Source organism: Botrytis byssoidea, assembly GCF_014898295.1.
Source record: "Botrytis byssoidea strain MUCL 94 chromosome Unknown BBYS_001, whole genome shotgun sequence".
Taxonomy (NCBI): domain Eukaryota; kingdom Fungi; phylum Ascomycota; class Leotiomycetes; order Helotiales; family Sclerotiniaceae; genus Botrytis; species Botrytis byssoidea.
Window position 1 is genome coordinate 2,332,167 of NW_024065842.1, and position 21,358 is coordinate 2,353,524.

General features: G+C 34.0%; 1 protein-coding gene across 1 annotated transcript; it reads left to right on the forward strand.

Annotated features, from left to right (window-relative positions):
- Nucleotides 1-8,394: 8,394 nt before the first annotated feature.
- On the forward strand, nt 8,395-11,075 carry EAE97_000704 (uncharacterized protein; the record flags this gene model as incomplete). The annotated part of the gene is made up of 4 exons (XM_038871214.1): nt 8,395-9,219; nt 9,392-9,590; nt 9,864-10,211; nt 10,268-11,075. The coding sequence occupies 4 exons, from the start codon at nt 8,395-8,397 to the stop codon at nt 10,297-10,299; spliced, it is 1,404 nt and encodes a 467-aa protein (XP_038738575.1). The 3' UTR covers nt 10,300-11,075.
- Between the last annotated feature and the right edge of the window lie 10,283 nt (nt 11,076-21,358).

Genomic DNA, 21,358 nt, shown 5'->3' on the forward strand with positions numbered 1-21,358 from the left:
CCCTCAGCCTACATGTGGGGATTGAGCAGACTGAACACTGAACACTGAACACTGAGTTCATGCGTTTTCAATTCCAAATTCTGGATCCATTTGCTCCATTCTTCGTCAAAAACAAAAAATCAAGATTTGGGGGCTAAATGATTGGGTCATATGCTTTTCGTAATCCCCCATACAGTACTCGTAGTCCGAGAAATGGAGATTGTATGTATGTGCGTGCTTCAAGCCTTCCAGGGATTCTTGTGATGCTCATATCAATTTGTTTCGTCAACATATACGAGGATCTCAAAAGGGACAGGAAATAAAATGTAAAAGATGGGTGGGAGTGGATTGCCGTGTCGCACATACCTGCTTGAAATAACAGTAGAAAGGTTAATCATGGATCGATGATCGTGCCACATATCATTCATAGAGGGATGGATGATGGATCACTGAATACAACTCCTTTTATCCAAATATGCAGTGAAAATTGGAGAAATATGATCTATCATATTTTCATAATTCATCCCAGTCTTGGGGGCGTCAAGTGTCTTTCATTGTCGCTGCTGCTGCTGCTGCTGCTGTTGTTGTTACGGTTGTTGTGGTTGTTGTATGATCAAGGTAGTTGTTATTCAAGAGACTTACTTCATGAACAATTTGATATCTATTAAGTTTGATGCTAATTGTTCTGATATCAAAACAAGTTGCTACTAGATCGCCCCTAAATGGCGATCTATCTAGTCTCATCTTCCCCTGGTTCTTTGGGTAAAATAGGCGTCGCCCTTGAGAAATGATGCTTTTCCCATAATTCCCATAATCCCATTTTTATCTCTTACTAAGTCGCTTCCACCACTCACAGACGCGCATAGTAGATAATCAAACCAAAGGCCTGCTAATGGATTCCCATGACCGTTATGTCGGGAGCTGCTACTGCGGGTGAACGATTTTAGTTAACACAAAGCCACGACTCAAGTGCACAACACTATGATTTCAGTACCATGAAAATGCTTATTTGAGAACTAAGATCTGGAATATCTCAAGGTTCAATCTGGACGACATGTCTTCAGAACCACTTCAATGCCATGTATATGCTCTGCTCAAAACTTTATGATCTTTTCGACTCGGTCCCGGAAGTTAGCAATGACTAGGAATTCCCCTTCGCACCACTCATTACTCTCCCACTTTTGCGTACTGCGCCCTTTCAGCCACACACATCTCACCGAGTGAGGAAAGCTGCAGGCGCAGAACCGCATATCACATATTCTATCCTAACGAACCCTTGCTAAAGTAACGGCAGATGTGAGATAAGTGTTGCTTTGCATCTGTAACTTTGTGAAATTGTGACCTGGTGGTATTCAATGTCCGCTCTTCCGAGAAATACATTCAACGATGGATCATGGATGGGATGTGCATCCTGTTTCTCCTCTTTCGGTCGAATGTCGCGAGTATAGAGTACCACAAGATAGTGGAACCGAACGGTAAAGATATTTCTCGTTTGCGATCACTTGTTGCCTTTCAATATCGAAGGATTTCTGATTCATCCTTGATAATCCACGCTGCGCACTCCGTCTCTGGATCCTGTCGGCGGAAGTCACGGACATTTTCTTCAATTGTTTGGCTGGGCACGTCCGAATTGATCATCTTTTATCATCTTAGAAGACGAATTATGGGACAAGAGTGGAGATGAAAAATCAGAAAGAGGGGAAGAGAGCGGAATAGCAGGGGAATGTGCGGACAGAGAGCTTGAAAGTGGACAGATTCCCCCCCTGGTGCCATGTATATTTGTTGGTCAGCTGAGAAAGATGGAAAAAAAGTGATATGGAGTGACATTATTATTTTGCAAGTTGCAACGTTCGCAAAATCGTAATCCGCATCGATTTCTCTTCACAGCATTTAAATCCGATGAGATGATAACTTCAATCTCGGCAAGCTGAAGTGGTCATCCCAAATCAGGATCAAAATGCAAAGTGATTCATCGTGAACTCACCCGTGTCAACCAATAAAAGTCGCCATTAAGTTGTCAAGGGAAGGAGGACAAACAGTTATTCCGACAAATCCAATAAATCCCCGAAATATCTGATATGACAGAAAACGAGCACAAATCATCAATAAAGTAATGAATGCAGCCAGATTAGACAATAGCCAGCGGCGGCAAGAAGGAGTAGAGGTACATATCTGTCAAATCATGAGGCTTGCCACCACTCAACTCCTGCACGTTGGTTACGTAGACAAACGAAACCGAACACAATCATATATCACATGCCAATTGGGGATGGAGAGAAAAGGAAGCTTCGGTTCGGTTCGGTTCGTTTCGTTTCGTTTCGTTTCAGTGCAGCGACATCCTCCAACGAGTAGGCTATGCGGTACCCAGTTGATCATCAATCCGCAATCAGCTATGGATTATACATCAATCTTTTAAAGTTTTTTATGATGGAGTTGGATGACAACTCATCCACAAACCCCAACCCCAACCCTGACCCTCCCCCCCTTCATTGTATTGTCCAAATGAGAAACGAGAAACGAAAGATTGATATGATAGTGAGGCCATTCTGGTGCCAAGAGAACCTGAGAATTAGGTATACATATCAAATGCGACTATATATCAGATATATCATGCCTCTTCTTAACCATTCCTAGATGATTCCAATCGATCATGTACAGTATCAGCGACTCTCACCACCTGCATCCTAGGCATTCTTTGTAAAACTTTCTCACTCGCCATCATCCCATTATCGCATCGTCACAACATGCTCAATCGTACATGATCAAATTTTAGAAATGGCTACCATTCTCTCGTTTGAGACCTATAGCGTATGATCCCATTCAATACTTCCTTCACGTCAAGGCTTAGCTTGCCAATATTGGCAATTTGAAAACTACGGAGTTTTCATTCAAAATATTCCCCATCCTTCCCTCGATAAACGTGGACCCCCTGGTTTAACTTTGAGCGAGTGGTTAAAATGAACATGTCACCGACTGACGTCCAGGAGTCTTTGATCCTAGTCTCTTCCTAGTTCACATTTCCCATGAAATCTGGCCGACCGCTGGTTACACTGATTGACCTGTATAATTCGTTCTATTCGTTACATTTTCATCCTTGGCACACACCCCATCCTATTTTCTGACGCTAAGAGCACGCATATTCAGGGTTGACACGCATCTCTCAGCCCAGGCCTTCCAAAACATTCTCACTAGAACACCAATTTCCTTCTAAGCATTCGTGCGAGTAATCTCTTTGACCGACTCGAAGTAGATCAAACATCAGCTAACCCTTTTCCAATTTTTTTGGGTTCCCTCTTACTCCAGACCCTTATTTACCTCCCTAGTCCCCCTTCTTCCTAGTTTTTCCATTAGCATATACCGAGAGACAACAACTCGGGGGCAGCCGACAGTGAAGAAAAACTGTTGAACACAAACCAGGGCCATTACGCACGTCAGTAGTCTCCCACCCAACTCCATATTCTCCATCCATGGATTGTCTAGCACTACTGTACTGTATTGCTTGAGCCCTGTTATCACGATAGACGAATTTATCAAACTAACTAAAGCATCTACTAGACTTGGATCAGAGTAGCAAGATTTGTTAATAGTTGAAACGAAGCGCGCGATTGTCGTCCATTAGAAACAAACGCCTAATCCAAGTAAGTACTAGACTTAGCTCTGGCATTATTGCCTAGACTAATTCCTCCCCCCTCCCCCCCCAGAGGACCCCAAATCATAGTCGCTTCCCGCACCTCTGGGTCGCCTACACAAGCGTTATTCAACCATCCCCTCCGACAACGCTACCGCCACATCATCGGCATACGCAGTGCCGCATCCATACTAAATCTTCGAGATTGATAACATTGAACTCATCTATTCCTAAATCGATTTAAGCTATATCGAAGCTTTCTATCGAACTGTCAATTGATATCACGTGTATAAGGATTAATCATAAGACGACTTACTTATCATTCCCCATCAACGCTTCGCATTTGTGCAGGGGCTTGCCAAGGATTCATCCGAGGCTTTGATATCTCTCTCTTTGCGCTAGTCACTGTAAGTTAGCTTCCATCATTAGACAATATTCCCATGCGAAAATCAACAATGACATCGCTATCAATCAATATCAAAGACTTTTTGAAGCTTTGAAACTTCCAATCTCTGTGTCAGGAGAAGATTTTTGATCTCTTTCGTAAAGAGTGCATTTGCGCCTTATGCGCATCTGCTTCACCCAATTTTAATTGATTCATGCTGACAGATATAAGTTGTCCAACATTAATCATTTTTGCGGGCCCAACAGACGGGATTTATCCAGTCTTCACCTCCCTCTGCCATCAAGCACCAAATATACATTACAACAAATCGATCAAAGCATTGTGAATAGAGGCAATTTCAATCCTTTATTTACAAAGATACAAATTAGAGGTCTACGACGACGCGAAACTTCTATCGTACTTCTATCCCTCGACTCACTTCCGAGAATTGTTTATTAACACAAAAGAGGGCACGACGCGTCGTGGGTAGTTTCTGCTATTTGCTAGCCCAGACATTTAGGGGATATCAACTGGATAAAATAACCGTAATCGTACGAATTTCTTCAGATCATCCAACTAACCACCCACACCAAGATCCTTCTGGGTATTTGTGGTCGGGCATACGCTATAACTTCCCTCGATACCATACCAATCACGGCCCAAACCCGTACACTACAAACGGCAGTATCAACAGAAACGATTCTCCATTTGGAAGAGCTACAGTACAAGTCTCCTGTCATTACTTGTCCTATATCCACCACTTTGGAGACAAGATCGGACGAACAGAACCATTACACGACACGCCAATATAGTGATAATAGGGGTATCAAGTCGAAGAAGATCAATCATATCCGTTTACTCAACCTAAGGGCGGGCACTTTTTTAAGTACATCTTCGTGCCTTCAGTGAATTCCAAAGAAGAAAAAAAGAAAAAAAGGAGAAAAAAAGGATTGTCTGCATTGTCAAGCAGACTTTGAGATTCTTCCTCCAGATATCGAGACGTGACGGCAGTTCGTGTTACCACCGCAGACATCCGTGAGATCCCGAATTCAATTCAAACCGTCGTCATAAGTATTTGTAATACTACGATTTCGACTTTCCCCTCAGCCAAACGGCAAAAAGTGTTCTGGACTTTCCTCTGCATCATCATATCGAAAGATTGAAACGCGCCCCTACTCCACTGTGACCAGGATAATATTGTGAAGAGAAGTGGGTTCGTGAACAGACCCAGATTCTCGCTCAGTAGAAGTCATCGAAATTAAGGTTTAGCAACTCTCAGTCATAGGAATTAAACATTAATTGCCGTGACGAGACATCTTCGCATTGTGTCATTGTCACATAGACACTTTTCGCCAGGAATTTTTGGTAGTGAGAAGAAGGATTGCAAAGAGATCTACAACGCTCTCTGGTCCGAGACTTCTTAGACTTGACACTAAAGGTAATTTTGACGCACTTCAACTGTATCCTCGCGATTATCAGCTGACGGAGGCTTTCTCAGACAGGCATAGCGCATACACGATTCAGTCCCAGCGATTTCCAAGTTTACCAGGTTGGCCATCCATTGCGAAACGGGCGTGCAACGATTATTACTACCATTATTGCCGGACTCCCACTGCCAGACTATCACACTCAACGGCCTATCCTACTACCTAGGGCTTACGGTCGATTCCAAAGAACGATCATTTTTGAAGAGCCGATAAACCTTGGTGTCAACTTCAACTAGTAGATACAGGTAATATATCCCGAATTTGCAAATTGCTAATAAGTCACCCATATCTACTACGGCCACGCGCCAACTGGTCTAGCTCCTACCTCTTCCGTCTCCCCATCCCCAACCCCAACGCAACATAACATCTTTGACACTAAGCCAAGGAATCATCATCGTTGCTTACTCATTCATTATTTGTGGAATCTCGAACAAGCCATTGAGAGCACTCGGTCAATGATACCTTTTTTTTTTTTTCTTTCTTCGAACTGAACTGAAGCGAAAGAAAAGAGAAAGAAAGTTTTCCGAACCCCACATCCACTATCCCAACCCAAGCATACCGAGAAATCATTTTCTTTCCCATTGCCAATTGTTCACAATACCATCTGCAAGTGAACAATTCTGATGCCGCAAGCTCTTTGGAACTAAAATTGAATCGGATCTAACGAATTTATTCCCTATTTGAGTCAAGGGGGGTAAAAGTATAGGAGAAGATCGGAATAGAATCCTAGTTGCAGTCTACCTGAGTTCTAGATACACACCAAGGACGAGCGACCATTCTCACGATACTTACGATACTAAGATACTACTTACGACACTACAACACTACGACACCACTACGCACGCGCTATCTACGACGCCACTACAATAAAGCGAAACTTTAAAAAGCACAGACTCAAGACACAGAAACCGAAGCAGAAGAAGCCGAATTACCAGAACCGTAGGCACGCACGAAATCCATAGATTGACACCCAAGACTTTACTAAAATCGAATCACATCTCCAAGCGAAAAGTGGATCACCAAACAATACAATACAATACAATAAATACCTACCTACCCACCTTCCTAGCACTGTCCCTACTACCTACGTAGGTACCTTGCAAGGATATCGCATACTCGGAAATCGGTAATACAGGTTTTGCCACTTTCCCGCTTTTATCGAATTTTGCGGGTGAACAATTGATTTGATTGATTTGATTCGTCCAAATCCATTTAATTCAATTCAACTCAATTAATTCAATTCAATTCAATTCAATTCAACTTTTATTTTAAATTTTTATTCGGTTGAATTTATTATTATTATTCTTCTTCTTCTTATTATTCTTCTTCTTACCTACCTATTATTCTTATTCCCTTTTTACTGTGGAGACCGCATTGGAAATTCATTTATTTATTTTTTTCATCATTTCTTCATCAGCCCAAGGAAAAAGAGAAACAAAACAATTCTTCTCGATTCAATTTTATTAATTGACGATCATTGCTCTGATCATTCTGAGGCACTTTCATCATTACGGAGCCATCGGTACCCACCCTGTCCTGGCCTGTCTTGTACTGTCCTAGGTTAGGTAGAGAGAGTCCACGGGTATCCTCTCAAGTATCGTATGAAATCGGTATCAATCAGTCAACCCATCAATCATCAGTAGTCACTCAGTATCAGCATCAGCATCAGCCACTCTTACTCTTTCTTACCTTTTACTTTTACTTTTACTTTTACTTTTACTTCACTCTTCACTCTTCACTCTTCCTTCACTCTTACCTACCTAGGCACGTACAGTACGGTACAGTAAGGTACTCCACAAAACTCTGATCTTTTTTTTTCTCTTCTTTTTTTCTTCTTCTCTTCTCTTTCTTTGATTATTAATAAGAAGGAAGAATTGATTGAGAAATCCCCAAAAAGATTTTACCTTTTTTTATTTTATTACCTTTTGATCATTGAAGAAGCCACCACCTTCGATCTATCATCTATCAATCCATCCATCAATCCATCAATCATCCACCATTAAATCAATTCATCAATTCACCTACTACAACTACTACAACACTACAACTACTACAACACTACTACTACTACCACTACTACTACCACTACTACTACCACCACCACCACCACTACCACTACCACTACCACTACCACTACCTCTCACACTACCTCTCACACTACCTCTCACACTTACCTCGAATTGGCAATCCCAATAATCAATCCAAACCACATTCATCCATTTTATTATACGCTCGCCCTCCTTCTTACCTTATTACATACACTTCTTGATTTCCAATTCCCATCATCCTCTCCCAAACAAACTCTTAAAAAGGTTACGGTGATTTTTATTACACACCCACACACCACACGCTACACACTAGCGTCAACCTCTTTTTTTAAAATAAAAAAAAATCTTTAGATCATCATATCATCGTCAAAATATTCCCAACCCACCGCGAACCTTTAGACACTTGACTCGAACTTGACTCGAACTTGACTCGGTTTCCCAAGACACCGGTCTTCGGAAACTTTTTGCCAACTCCAGTCTCTAGTCCTCGAGTCTTGTCCATTCTGGGAATACTCCACACACTACCTTCTCACTACCAAACTTGATCATCAGAGTTTCGATCTTCAACTATTTACTAAACTTTAAATCCCATAAAGACCCATATTCCATCTCAGTCCAAGCATCATAAGTTTGCTCTCTCCTCAAAGTTAGTCTCCTTGGGATCTCGACCAATCAATTGTCTTTTCCATCAACTTCTCTTCGCATCACACTCAAGGAGCCTACTACTTAAAGAACATCCGTCTCCCTCGATTCTAAAAATAAATCATACCTTCTTCTTTCTTACTTTCGACGGACTTATAAGTTTCTCCTTGAAGTATACACTAGGCAACGTCAAGTCTATACTTAAAGAATCTTTCCAAGTGTGATATGTCCCTGGCCTCCACACAGCATCCCTTCAATAATACTTTACCTTCAACATCCACCAACGACATTGAGAGTAAGAATCCCCCTGACGAGACAGAAGCAAACATAAGTACGATTATTGGGGCATATACAAACGGTCAGAAACACACCTCTATGGAACGAGGGTCTACCGCATACACGCAGTCAGGTTTGCAAACGCCCTATCCACACGCCTTCACAGACGCTCAATCTGAAGATTCCCCTGCAGATAATACATCTGCTGCGCAGTATCCACCACAACATCAAGACGTTCGTTCGAACCAATACTCAACAACAGCCACTCCAACCTCCGAGTACGGTGCTGCTTACCCCCCATCGTCGGCGCGTTCAGCCAACTTTGATCACTTACACAGAGCACATTATTCGAACAATAATAGCAATAGCAGTGGAGGAATGGCTCAACCAACAAGTCCGTCAATACCTTTGCAAGATGGCCGTTCAACCCATCAATCTTCGCAAATCAAGTCTGACCAGGATGTTCCTATAGATCCATCAATTGCTGCCTCCAGCCCAACTTACCCTCCGTACAACCCACAACACGCCACCTACTCCGCACAAGAACAGATGCATCACCCATACCCACCGACACATTCCGGCGGCTCGATGTACTCGCAACCAAGACCCAATTGGCACGGTTACGCCGACCCCTCTGCCCCTAATCCTAATGTCGCAAACCACCCAAATCACCCAAATGTCGCAAACCATCCAGCCGGCATGGTCCCAACTCCTTATACATCTGCCAGTCCTCAAGCCCAGTCGCTCCCAGCTTCCGCAGGACGACCCAGCCAAGTAAGTCTCATCTTCTATCCCGTTCACGGTGCGCGCATTCCGCGCGTGAGATCTGAAGCGCGCGTCGCATTGTTTTGACGTGCAGAACGCGGCGCGAGAATCGACGCGTCACTTGCACCGCGATCTATCTTTTCTTTCAATGTCACTTTGCAGAACAACTAAGAATTAACAGGACGCGCGCTTACCCCAGATTTACTCATTTGTCCCAATCCCTGGTTCTAGTCAGCAGAAGCGACCTAGAAGACGATTTGAAGAAATTGAACGTATGTATAAGTGTGGACACCAAGGTTGTGAGAAAGCGTATGGTACATTGAACCATCTTAATGCTCACGTAACCATGCAATCCCATGGAAACAAACGTACACCAGAAGGTATGTTGATTTTTTTTGATTTTTTTTTTTTTTTTTACATGCAATTCTACATTCATTGGTTGGGCCGTCGGAGAATTATTCGCCATTTCTACATGTGCCCTTCAGAGTTTTCACATTGCCTTGACGGATAGTTTGACCGGACCAAGTGCCACTTGCGGGTGGTTACAAGAGGCGTTGGACTAGGTCTGACATCGATTGGCGATAACCTTGCTCACTAGCATGGATCAAAAATATGTCGTGAAACATTGGCAAGCTAACGTCTGGTGCTCGCAGAATTCAAAGAAATTCGAAAGGAGTGGAAAGCTCGCAAGAAGGAGGAGGAACAGCAACGCAAGGAGCAAGAAGTCGCTCGTGCCGGTGGTGCTCCCGCTGTTCCGGAAGCCCATCCCGAGGCCGGCTCTGCGGCCTATTCGCGGTCGACTGTCCAACTTCCACCCATTTCCAACCCTATTGGGTATCAACCTGGTGCACAGGTTCCAAACCAATACCAGCAAAGCCAAGCACCAGCTTCTTCCGTCCAACATTTGCAAGGCTACGGCAATGCCCAGCCAAACATGGATCACTACACCGGGTACCCAGCTTCGCCTTACGGGTCTTCAAACCATATGTATAGCCACCAATGTCATTATCCCCTCATTTCTCCCCACTGATTGACCCCGAGCTAACATTCACTGTAGCTAATCCAGCTCAAACTAAGTATGAGCATTAAGTCGTATCATATGTATCATATCTGGGTTCGCGTTTGAGGTTGTTCGGGTTTGCAAGTTTTCCTTTTCAAAGTTTTTAGAAGGACCTTTTCTATTCGGTTCGCTGCCGTACATGATGCAAATATTTGATGATCACGTAGTTCTATGTGGAAAACACGGTACATGGGGTGGTGGATGGTTGTATTCTCTCGCATTTGGTTATGGCTGTTACTACCTCCTTGGGGGATTGAATACACGCCACTTTATTTTTCATTACTCTACACGCAAACGGAACGGGGTTGGGGAGTTGTCATACACGCATGAGGGGTTTGATCCGGGTGTGGCTGTTAGGCTTCACGGTGCGTGAAAACAAAAGGAGTTTCTTTAGTAACAGGCAAAGAAAGGAGATGGGGCATTCAGATTATTTTGCCGGGTTTGAAAGTCACAACTTTATGTTTGCGGTCTGCGTTATTCTATTAGTTTTGATGAATAAACCAATAGTTTAACAGCATTTTCGCAAAATTGTTTTATTGTTGAGTCTGCATATCATATTTTATGAGGGTTATTGGGACAAAGTTGGGCAAAAGTTTATGTACTACAAAGCAACCAATGATGATATTCCATTGTTGGTAATTGTTAGTTAGTACGATAATCGAAGAAACTTGTCGAGCTATAGAGATTATAAAAGTGTCCAGATTTTTGAGTTGTTGATTGTTTAGTTTATGTGTATATATGCATGTATGATGTTGGTAGTAGTGTTGATAATGTTGAGGATGGGGATAGGGATGGGGTTGATATTAACATTTTATTCTACTTTCACTAGGAGATGATAGCTTATAAAAAGAGGGGAGAGGGGAGAGGGGAGAGGGGAGAGGGGAGAGGGGAGAGGGGAGAGGGGAGAGGGGAGAGGAAGAGGTAGAGGGAAAGGGGAAGAGAAGAGAGTAGACAAGATTATTGGAGATTGGGGGGTTATATTTGTTGCAAACGTAGTTGTGGGAGGAGGGGAAGAGAAAGGGAATAGGTGATAGGGGGTAGGGAGGCAAGAGAGGTAGAAGGCAGGTAAGTAAGTACATTCTACTATGCGATCAATCATATACGTTGTAAGATGTTATAGCGACAGCGACGGATTGGTTATTCAGGTGGTTAGATGTAGGTAGGTAGGTGGTTAGTTAGTACTTGTCATTGGATTTACTTTACATCCATCACTTCACGCTTCCTGTCCCTTTTATGATCCTTCCATTCATTTATCTCGTGCTTCTTGTTACTTGTTGGATAGATAAGATAGATGGCGGGTTTTGTTGTTGCTGGATGGTGCGTTGTGTTGTGTTGCATCATATCATATTATATCGTGTATCATGTTGTGTATCATGTGATGAATACGCACTCTCTTTCTTTCTATCTTTCTTTTCTTGGTAGAAGCAAATCGCAGCAGTGAAATCGCAGCAGTGAAGTGGAATTGTAGATGGGAGTGTATTCTTTCCTCTTTGATTCTAAGGAGGGGAGGGGGGAGAGGGGCAGAGATTGATGGGCGATTACGGTTATGATTGGGATGGGGATGTGTGTACGTCGGTATGAGGAATGGGAATAGGAATGGGGATGGGGATGGGAATGGGAATTTGTATACGTCATGTTGAATCGAATGGAAAGCTGGATATGTGATTTGTGATGATGTGATTGTGGGAAGGGCAATGATGCGTTGGGTTGAGCTGTTGAGTTGCGAATGGATGCGAATGGATACAATTCTAGAATCTACGTCACTCCCTCACTCACTCACTCGAGAAAAATTGCTATGATATGATGATCATTTTCGAGAAATATATGTAATATGTAATATGTAATTCATGATTCTTGTTACGTCAACCTGCTAGCACAACGTAATATCCACACTGTGCGATTCATCATGTATTCATCACGAACAACATGCCATGCCCCTCAACCCACCACGCTTTCCACATTCACATTCGCGGTTCGCAATCCGCAGTTTGTAATTCTGAATATCTTGTAGAAGGAAATTCTTGGCATATTTTTGTTTTTTCTCTTGGTGATTTATTCTAGTGCTTTTGTATCCATCTATCCATCTATTCATCTATCCATCTCATCTCTAGCAACGAAACCTAAATCTCTACATACATCCATGAAACATCCATTAAAATAAACTCTACTCACCCTCTCCAGTAACCCAGAAACCCAAACCCTCGTCTGCACATCGAATTCTCCGATCTGCATATCACATCACATCTCCATTCCCATTCATTTTATCTCATCTCTTGGCACTGGACGAGGATTCAAAAAAGTTTCTTTCTTTCTACTCACTCGGTCAATCGCCTAAAATGTCTAATTTTTAGGTAGGTATGTAGTGATAGCGTCATCAATGACAGATGTCACGGTAATGGATTAGGATGTTTAGGAGAAGAGAGGAGAAGAGAAAGTTTATTTGGGAGGAACGGGTGGATGGTGTGAGGATGATGTGAGGATGATGTACAGAATGGTGTGCATTAGTATGTATTAGTGTGTATTAGCATTAGTTGATTGGGGAAAACCAAGGTTTGGAGGAGGATGGTCTTGGAATGGATGGGTTAGTTTAGTTTAGAGTTCAAATGTTAGCGCAGGAGGAGGGGGAGTTGGTGGGTTTGGGGGCTTGGGAGCTTGGGAGTGAGAAGTAATGGGATGGATGGAGTGGGTTGAGCTAGGGAATTGGATTTGACTACTTTGAGATTCGGTCGTTGAGTTTAGTTGGTATTTGATTACTTTCACAGTGGTGTTGAATATCAATAATCAATAATCAATTATCAATTATCAAATGTTATTATTATTTTTACTTTCTTGATCATTTTTGATATTTTCAATATTTTCAATATTTTCAATATTTCAATATTTCAATATTTCAATATTTCACCTAGGGAATATCTATCTATTCTCGCTAGTTCATACCATCATATTATCATACCATTCATCATACTAACTTAAACTTAGTCGATCCCATACAAACTAGTTTCTTGGTACCAATATACCGATATACGTACTAACAGTCCATAATACCCGAGGGAACAAGATGGTGGATTTCGGATACTTTGGGTGAGAGTATCGTAGTGTGGCTGTGGGGAAAGTTAAATGTTACGTATTACGTGGATGATGGTATTTCACTGCGGGTGTGGATAGTAAGGGATAGGAAGAAGGGGGACTGGGGTTGGGGTGGGGGTTATTCGGCTAGGGAAGTATATTCTGGGAGGATGGGACGGGAGTAGGGAGATAGGATGTGGAATTTGGGTTTGTGGTTTGGGTTTGTGGTTTGGGTTTGTGATTTGGGTTTGTGATTTGGGTTTGGGGATGGAATGTGTGCATGGTGGGTTTTTGTAGGTGGTGAGGTTTTGTGGATATTGGGTGGGAAGAGAGGGAGAGAGAGAGAGGGATTGTGTGAGTTTCTCTTTTGGGAGATATAGATTGTGGAATGGATTGGGTTTGACAGTTATTATTAGTATTATTACATTTATCATGGCTATCATAGCTAACATGGTTGTCGTGGATACATTACGCGAAGAAAAAAAAAAGGAAAGGGAAAAGAAGGTACACCGAGATAATCTCTGAAATGATGACGAGGAAAAACTTGTGACGTTGATAGAAAAGGAATAGGATGATTATCACTTAACGAAATATCGAGTTCCGGAATGACAAGCTTAGGATGTTCAGATGGAGTTTTGTGTGTGGAAGGAGTGATGGGTATAGTTGTCAATATGGGTATGTCGATATCGTGGCTTCTGTTTTACGACATGGTATACAAGTAGTCCTTGGAATTCTATCTCGGGTTCATGTTTTTGGGGAACTTATTCCATGGATAATGAGTAGTTTAAAGGCGTGCTTTGCAATAGTTTGGCACATATGATTTTACTCTTTCTTCGAATATCGAGTAAGGGCTAGTTTGGATGTACAAATCCGTGCTGAATCCACTAAATATTCCATACTTTTTAAAAGCGGATTTTGAATTTATATTTAAACATTAAATTGCAAATTCTATTGAATAATCCACATTTTAATAAATTTAGTATATTTTGAAGTGAAAAAGAAGTGGATTATTTTAAAATAATACTAAATAATTCACATTTTCTAATAAATTTGTATAAAAAAATGAAAGTATAGATTGAAAATAAGAATTAAAAAAAACTAATCTTATTTTCAATTTAATAAATAATTCATGCTTTTTTAGGCTTTTATAAACCTTTTATTCTATATTTATATAATATTATAATAATATTAATACTTTAAATATCTAAATTTATAGAATATCTTTATTTTTCTTCAAATTATCTCTGATTTCGATTTAGATTATTTTATATTTCTATTCCCTATATATTAGAATATATATAGTTTAATTTAAAAGCAGATTTTTCAATATTCTTTTTATTATATTATTAAATTATATTATTGATTTAGATTGTAATAAACCACCTTTTTCTTATTTATAATAAATAATAATAAGATTGATAAAAATAATTAATTTATTTTTATCTTAATATATAATTTAGTTTCTATTATTGGCTTTTTTTATTCTATTTTAATCTTGAAAAAAAGAATTAGTATTCCTAATGAATTTAAAATATAATCTCTTTTTAATTTTAAATACCCTCAATGTTATTAAGAACAATTATATATGCCTTTATACACTTTTCAATTTTTAATTGATTTTTGTTATAAAAAAATAAAATTATAATACTTTCAATATATTTCAATTAATTAAAAACTATATGTATTTCTATATATTATAGATTAGCATAAAACTATATATAATATAATCAAAGCTTTTTCTTATTCTAAAGAAATAATTTATAAATATAAAAAATATTTTATATAGATTTATTTATTGATTTATTCTAATATATTTTAAAATGGTTTTATTAAGTTTTAGATATTATAATAATATTATATCTATTAATAATAAAACTATCAAATTTAATTATATAAATCATTTTTTCTTAAATAATAGAAAATGAAAAATATTATAAATATTTTGCGAATTATTTAAATATTCTTAATAACATCTTTATTCTAATAATAATACCTTTTGAAAATTGATCCATTTACTTTAATTATAAGGAATATATTATATAGAATATTCTTATAATAATTATTTTTAATTTATAATTTTATTATATATTAACTAATTAAAAAGATTCTATGAATAATCAAAAGGTATTTTCAAATACTTTGATTTCAAAAGATTTATAAATTCCAAAAGGTTATTATTATTTAGATAATATAGAATATATAAATATTAGGTAGATTCTTATTTTATTTAAAAAAATAAAATATTATTTATAAAAGCAATTAAAATCTAATAAGATATTTAAAACATTAAAAAAACTTTTTAATCTTTGATATTCTTTTTTATAAAATAAAGTTGAAAGAATCTTTAGAATATTTAAAATATACTTTTCATTTTTAATATAATAATAAAAATATTTATATATAATTCAAATATATATAGTTTATACTTTATGTACTCTATATAACTTTATTTAATAAAATAGTTTCGAAAAAGATCTATTTGAAATTCAATTTGATTATATTATCAATTATTTTCTGAATATTATAGATAATATAATAATAAATTTAAGTAATAATGAATTAAACTCTATTTTATTCTAATTTATAGATTATTTTCAATAAAGAATTATAAAGATTATATAAAGAGATTATTATAAAATAAAAAGAGTTTGAAAAATATAAGATAAAAAAAGGCAATATTGTTTTAAAATAAAATTTAATAAATATATATAATTAAAATAAAAAACAATTATTAGGGTTTCTTTATTTATTATTATCTTTTGCTAAAGCTTCTAATATTTCTTTGAATTCTTTTAAAAATTAAAATATATCTTTTTTTTATTCTATATAATAAAATAGATTTCAAGCTTATTTATATTTCATTTTATCTTTAGAAATCCAAAATCCATATCTTTTTGAATTATAACTCTTATTAAAAGTTCATTATTCTTTAAATCCAAAAAGCTTAATATTATATTCTCCTTTTAACTTCAAAATATCAGAGTTTTAAAAAACAAGATTTCTTTAAATAACACATTATCAATAATTGAATACTTTATGAAAAAGTTTATTAGAATATAAATATATTTTATTAATATATTAATAATTTAAAAGAATAATAAGTAAAAGGTAGAAAATAAGAAATAATTAAGAAGAAATAATTAGAAAGAAAAAAATAAAATAAATTTATTCAAATAAATCTTTTATTTATATAAAATCTAAAGATTCTTTATTAATTTGATTATTTAGATTTTTCAAATTTGTTATAAATTGCTCTATACTAGCTTTCCAAGCTCTAATTCAAATCAAGATTCCAGAAAGTCTAATTATCTAGATTTATTTATTAATATTTTAAAAAACCAATAAATATTAAATCACCTTTATACTTATTTTAATTCTTAATTAATATTCAAATCTTTCAAATTAATCTTTTCAAGCTCTTTAACTTTATTATTATTTTCTTTATTCTCAAATTCCTCCTTTTTCTTTTTCTTTTCCTCTTTTGTATTAATATCAATTTCCCAATCTTTAAAATCTATTTCAGAATTATTTGATTTGAATTTTAATATAAAATTATTATTATTTTGAATAAGGTTTTTTGCTTTTAAAGCTTTTTTAAATAAAATTAATTAAAATCAAATTTTTTTTTAAATTCATATATTAAGATTATTATATTTCGATATTCAATTAAATTTATATAATTATTTTATTTTATCTATTCTTTAATATTTTTAAATAATTAGAAGTTTTATAAAATATTTTTAAAATATAAAAAATCTAATACTTTTTTTATTTTTCTCTTTTTCGACTTTTAATTCTTTAAAAGTCATTCTTGTCTTTCAATTATATATATTTCTGACTTTTTATTTTTATAAATATTCTTTTTGCTTTCCCTATATCTTCTTTTTATTAGATTTAATAACTTTTAGTATTTTTTTGATTTTTTAAAATTTAAAAGAGTTTTAATATTTTTAATATAAAGTTTATTATAATTAAAAATATATTATTTATATTTATAATATTTTTGGATTTAAAATAATTATATTCTATAAAAATAAGTATTATAATTGATTGAAATATATAATATATAATATACAAATCCATAAATATATATTTCTAATCTCTTAATTTTCAATATTTATTTCTTTTGAATCTTATTCTTAAAGCTTTTTAGATATAGATTCCTTAAATAATTGAAACCTTTTTTATAATAGATTGAAATAATTCAAATATAGATCTTGAAAGCTTTATATTCCAAATAATTCTATATTTATAGTATAAATTATAAATATATTATATAGAAAAGCTATATTACATATTAATCTCAAAAAGAGATTAATGAATAAATAAGAGTTAGATATAAATAGAAAATCATTTTTTTTTAAAAAATAAAAATGTAAAAAAAGCTTTGAAAATAAAGGTTTAAAATACAAAAAAGCAATCTAAAAAAGGAGAAATAGGGATTATTAAAAAAGTTTATTAATAGAAAACAAAAAGTGAATAAATGTATTTTTATTTTAAACTTCTTTTTTATTAATCAGATATAGCTATTATATTATAAGAAATTAAAAAATATCAAAAATCAATTAAATTACTCTTGAAAAAAGCCCTTTTTTAATACTTAATTAAAAAGGTTTTAAATCAATTTATATATATAAAGGAATATTGAAAATGGAATACTATTGTTTTTATAATAATTTAAAAGATAGCTGAATTCTTTATAATTACTTATTTCAAAAGTATATTTTCTATTCTTTTTATTTATTGATTAAATAAATTATTAATTTAATTTATAATATTATAATATTATATATTTTATATAAAAAGATAAATTATTAAAGATATTAATAGTATTTTTCTTTAAAGAATAATAAAGTTAGTAATTTTTGTTATTAATAAATATTATATTTTGAGAGACTAAACTTTATTGTTTTCTTATTAGCTATTTCTCATTAGTTATTTCTTATTAATCATTTTTTATTTGCCTAGCCCTATATACTTATTTTATTTATTTTATATATTCTTGATTAATAAATAGATATTGAAAGTATTTATATATTATTAATATTAAATAAGATAATAATATTGAGAAATATAATATTAATATTTAATTAAATAAATACAAAGGTTATATTAATAAAAATATATAATAAAAAAAATAGAACTATCAAATCAAAAATTATTAGAGTTTGAAAGCTATTTTTTATTTATAACTTATTATAAAGGGGCAAATAATATATAAATTTCCTTTTCTTCCTTTTTATATTACTCTTTAAGCTCTCTACAAATCTTATCCACAAACTCTGTTTAAAACAAGCTTATATACATAAATATTAGTAGCTTATCATAAGATTGACGCATACTAAGCACCAGATATTATAAGAAATCAATAAGCTTAAAAGCTATATTAACTCCTAGAGCCTCATACTTACTAAAATAGTTTTATATAATCATATAATATACTTAATACCAAAAAAATAATAGATTATTAATTTGAATATATAAAACATTAAAGTGATTTTTCGATCTATTAAAATCTTTTAAAAATTTATTTATATAAAATAAACTATCTACAACTTTAAAAGAAATAGTTTTTTAAGATTTTTTTGATAATATATAGCTTGTAATAGATTATTTATATTACTTTATTTCTAATTTTAAATTAATTAATAATAAAATATATCTTAAAAATATAAATCTTTTATTTTATATATTCTAAAACTATATTTATTCCATCTTTTAATATTTTTATTTGAAAAAGATATAAAGTAAATTGAATTAATAAAATTATTCTTCTTATTTAATAAAATAATTATTAATTATATTAAAGCTATAGAGTGATATACAAATTTACTATTAATTATACAAATTTCAAATAGAAATTAAAGAATTAATTAGCTTTTTATATAATAACTCTAATACTAACAATATTTTCGATTATTAGTTTTATTTACTTATAAAAGCATTTTCCATAAATAATCAGGTATATAAGGCTATATAATATCTGCTTTTTTATTAAATCTAATATCTCAATCAGATAAATTAAGAAGATATCGATATTCTATATAATATCCCTTAATCTAAATAAAACTAATTAAATCAAATAAATAATATAAAAAGAAAAGATTCATATTAATATGATTTTCTTTTTAATTTGATTATTAATTAGATTCTCGATATTATTAGTATTTGATTAATACTCTAAAGAAATAATTTATACAAATTGATTATAATAAAGAATTCTCCATCCAATAAATTGATCTAATTATTAACTAGTTTTTTATAAATGAATTTGTATTAAGCTTAAAAAAAGCTTTTTATAGAATTTCCATTTAAATTGATTTATAGATTTCTTCGAAATATCTTTAATTTCAATTTCTGGATTTATTGATTTATTCTTTTTTTTAATAATATTAGTAAAAAGGTTCTCTTCATTTTCTAAATTATTATAAATATTATATTTTGGATTTTAATTAATAATATAATTATTATTATTATTCTTTTTATTATTATTATTCTCATTATTATTTATATTAATATTTATAAAGAATATTTCATTAACTTTGAAATTCTATTATATATTATAAATTAATATAATTGAAATAAGCTTTATTTAAATAAAATATTTATATATAACTTTTTTTTTTTGAAAAAAATATCTTCTTTTGATTAAAGATAATATTATTATTATAAAAAAAGCTGAATAATAAATTTCTAATAAAAAAAAAGGGGGAAGTATTATAATCTTGAAGTTGATTTTGAGATTTGTTTGTTTTTATTATAAATTTAGATTTTCGTTTGGAATAACAAATTAGGGGAAAAAAGCTTTGAATTCTACTTTAAGAGCTTTTATTTCTTTTTTATATAAATATAAACTTTTGATTGCTATTATTATTAATAGTTTTCGATTTTCTAAATATTTTTGAGATATTCTAAATAATAATTATATTATTAATTATTAAAACAATTATAAAAAATAGCTTCAAAAATATTTTAAAATAAGTTTTTTTTTGAAAAAAAAAGAAAAAAAAAAGATAAAATCAAAATATATTTTTTTTATAATTCTAAATACTTTTTCAAGATTATTATTTATAAAAGCTTTTTATATAATTTCTAATATTAAATATAGATTTTTAATATCGAATTAAAATTTAAATTGAATATTCTAGAAAAACTATGAATTATTTAGTGGATTTGATATATAAATTATAAAACCATGGATTAATAATCTACTTTTTTTAAAATGGATTACTATTACTACGGAATCTGTGGTGGTATAAAGAGCGGATTATTTCAGTGGATTCAGCGCGGATTTTGCAATCAAACGAGCCCTAAGAGTAAATCATACTACGGGAATGTCTCTCTATTATGAGAAGATAGGTGGGTTCCTATACCTACCTACGTAGATACTGCACGATTGAATATATCCCTACAACCACTCTCATCCCAAATCCAAAGGAACCTTTATCCGTGAGCAGGAGCTACCTACGTTTCTCTCCCGATATCTAAAGGACTACATATCCGGCTTGCATACCGAACTCTCGCTAGGAATGATCTCCAGTGCTCAGTACCACCGAATGAATGACTGTAGGCACGGAAAAGTCCCTCGAGCTACCTTCTCCTCACCCCGAATTGTTACCCGAGATATCCCAAGTGGGCCGTGTGTCAAGAACCCGGATGTGCAACCGGTATCCAAATATTCAGAGATATCATCCGATGGTACTCGGGTCTTTCGAGCGGGTAACCATGTGGTGGGATGTGAGATGTGGAGGGGATATAGGCCTGGTGGTTCTGCTGTGTGAAACTTTGTGTTGAAGTCGACTCGGTTATTGTTTTTGAGTATTAACTTGTATTGGTATTTTTCCTGTCATTTCCCTTTGCAATTTTGCTGTCATAAGTTCCAAGTTGTTATCGATGCTCGATCTTACAGAGATATATCAGATGTTGATGTTAGAATTGAGAAGATGAGATTCTGGGGTTGAGCAGATCTTCTAAGTGATTCCAAAGTTATCTACGCAATAGTTGAATGGAGAAACTCTTAAC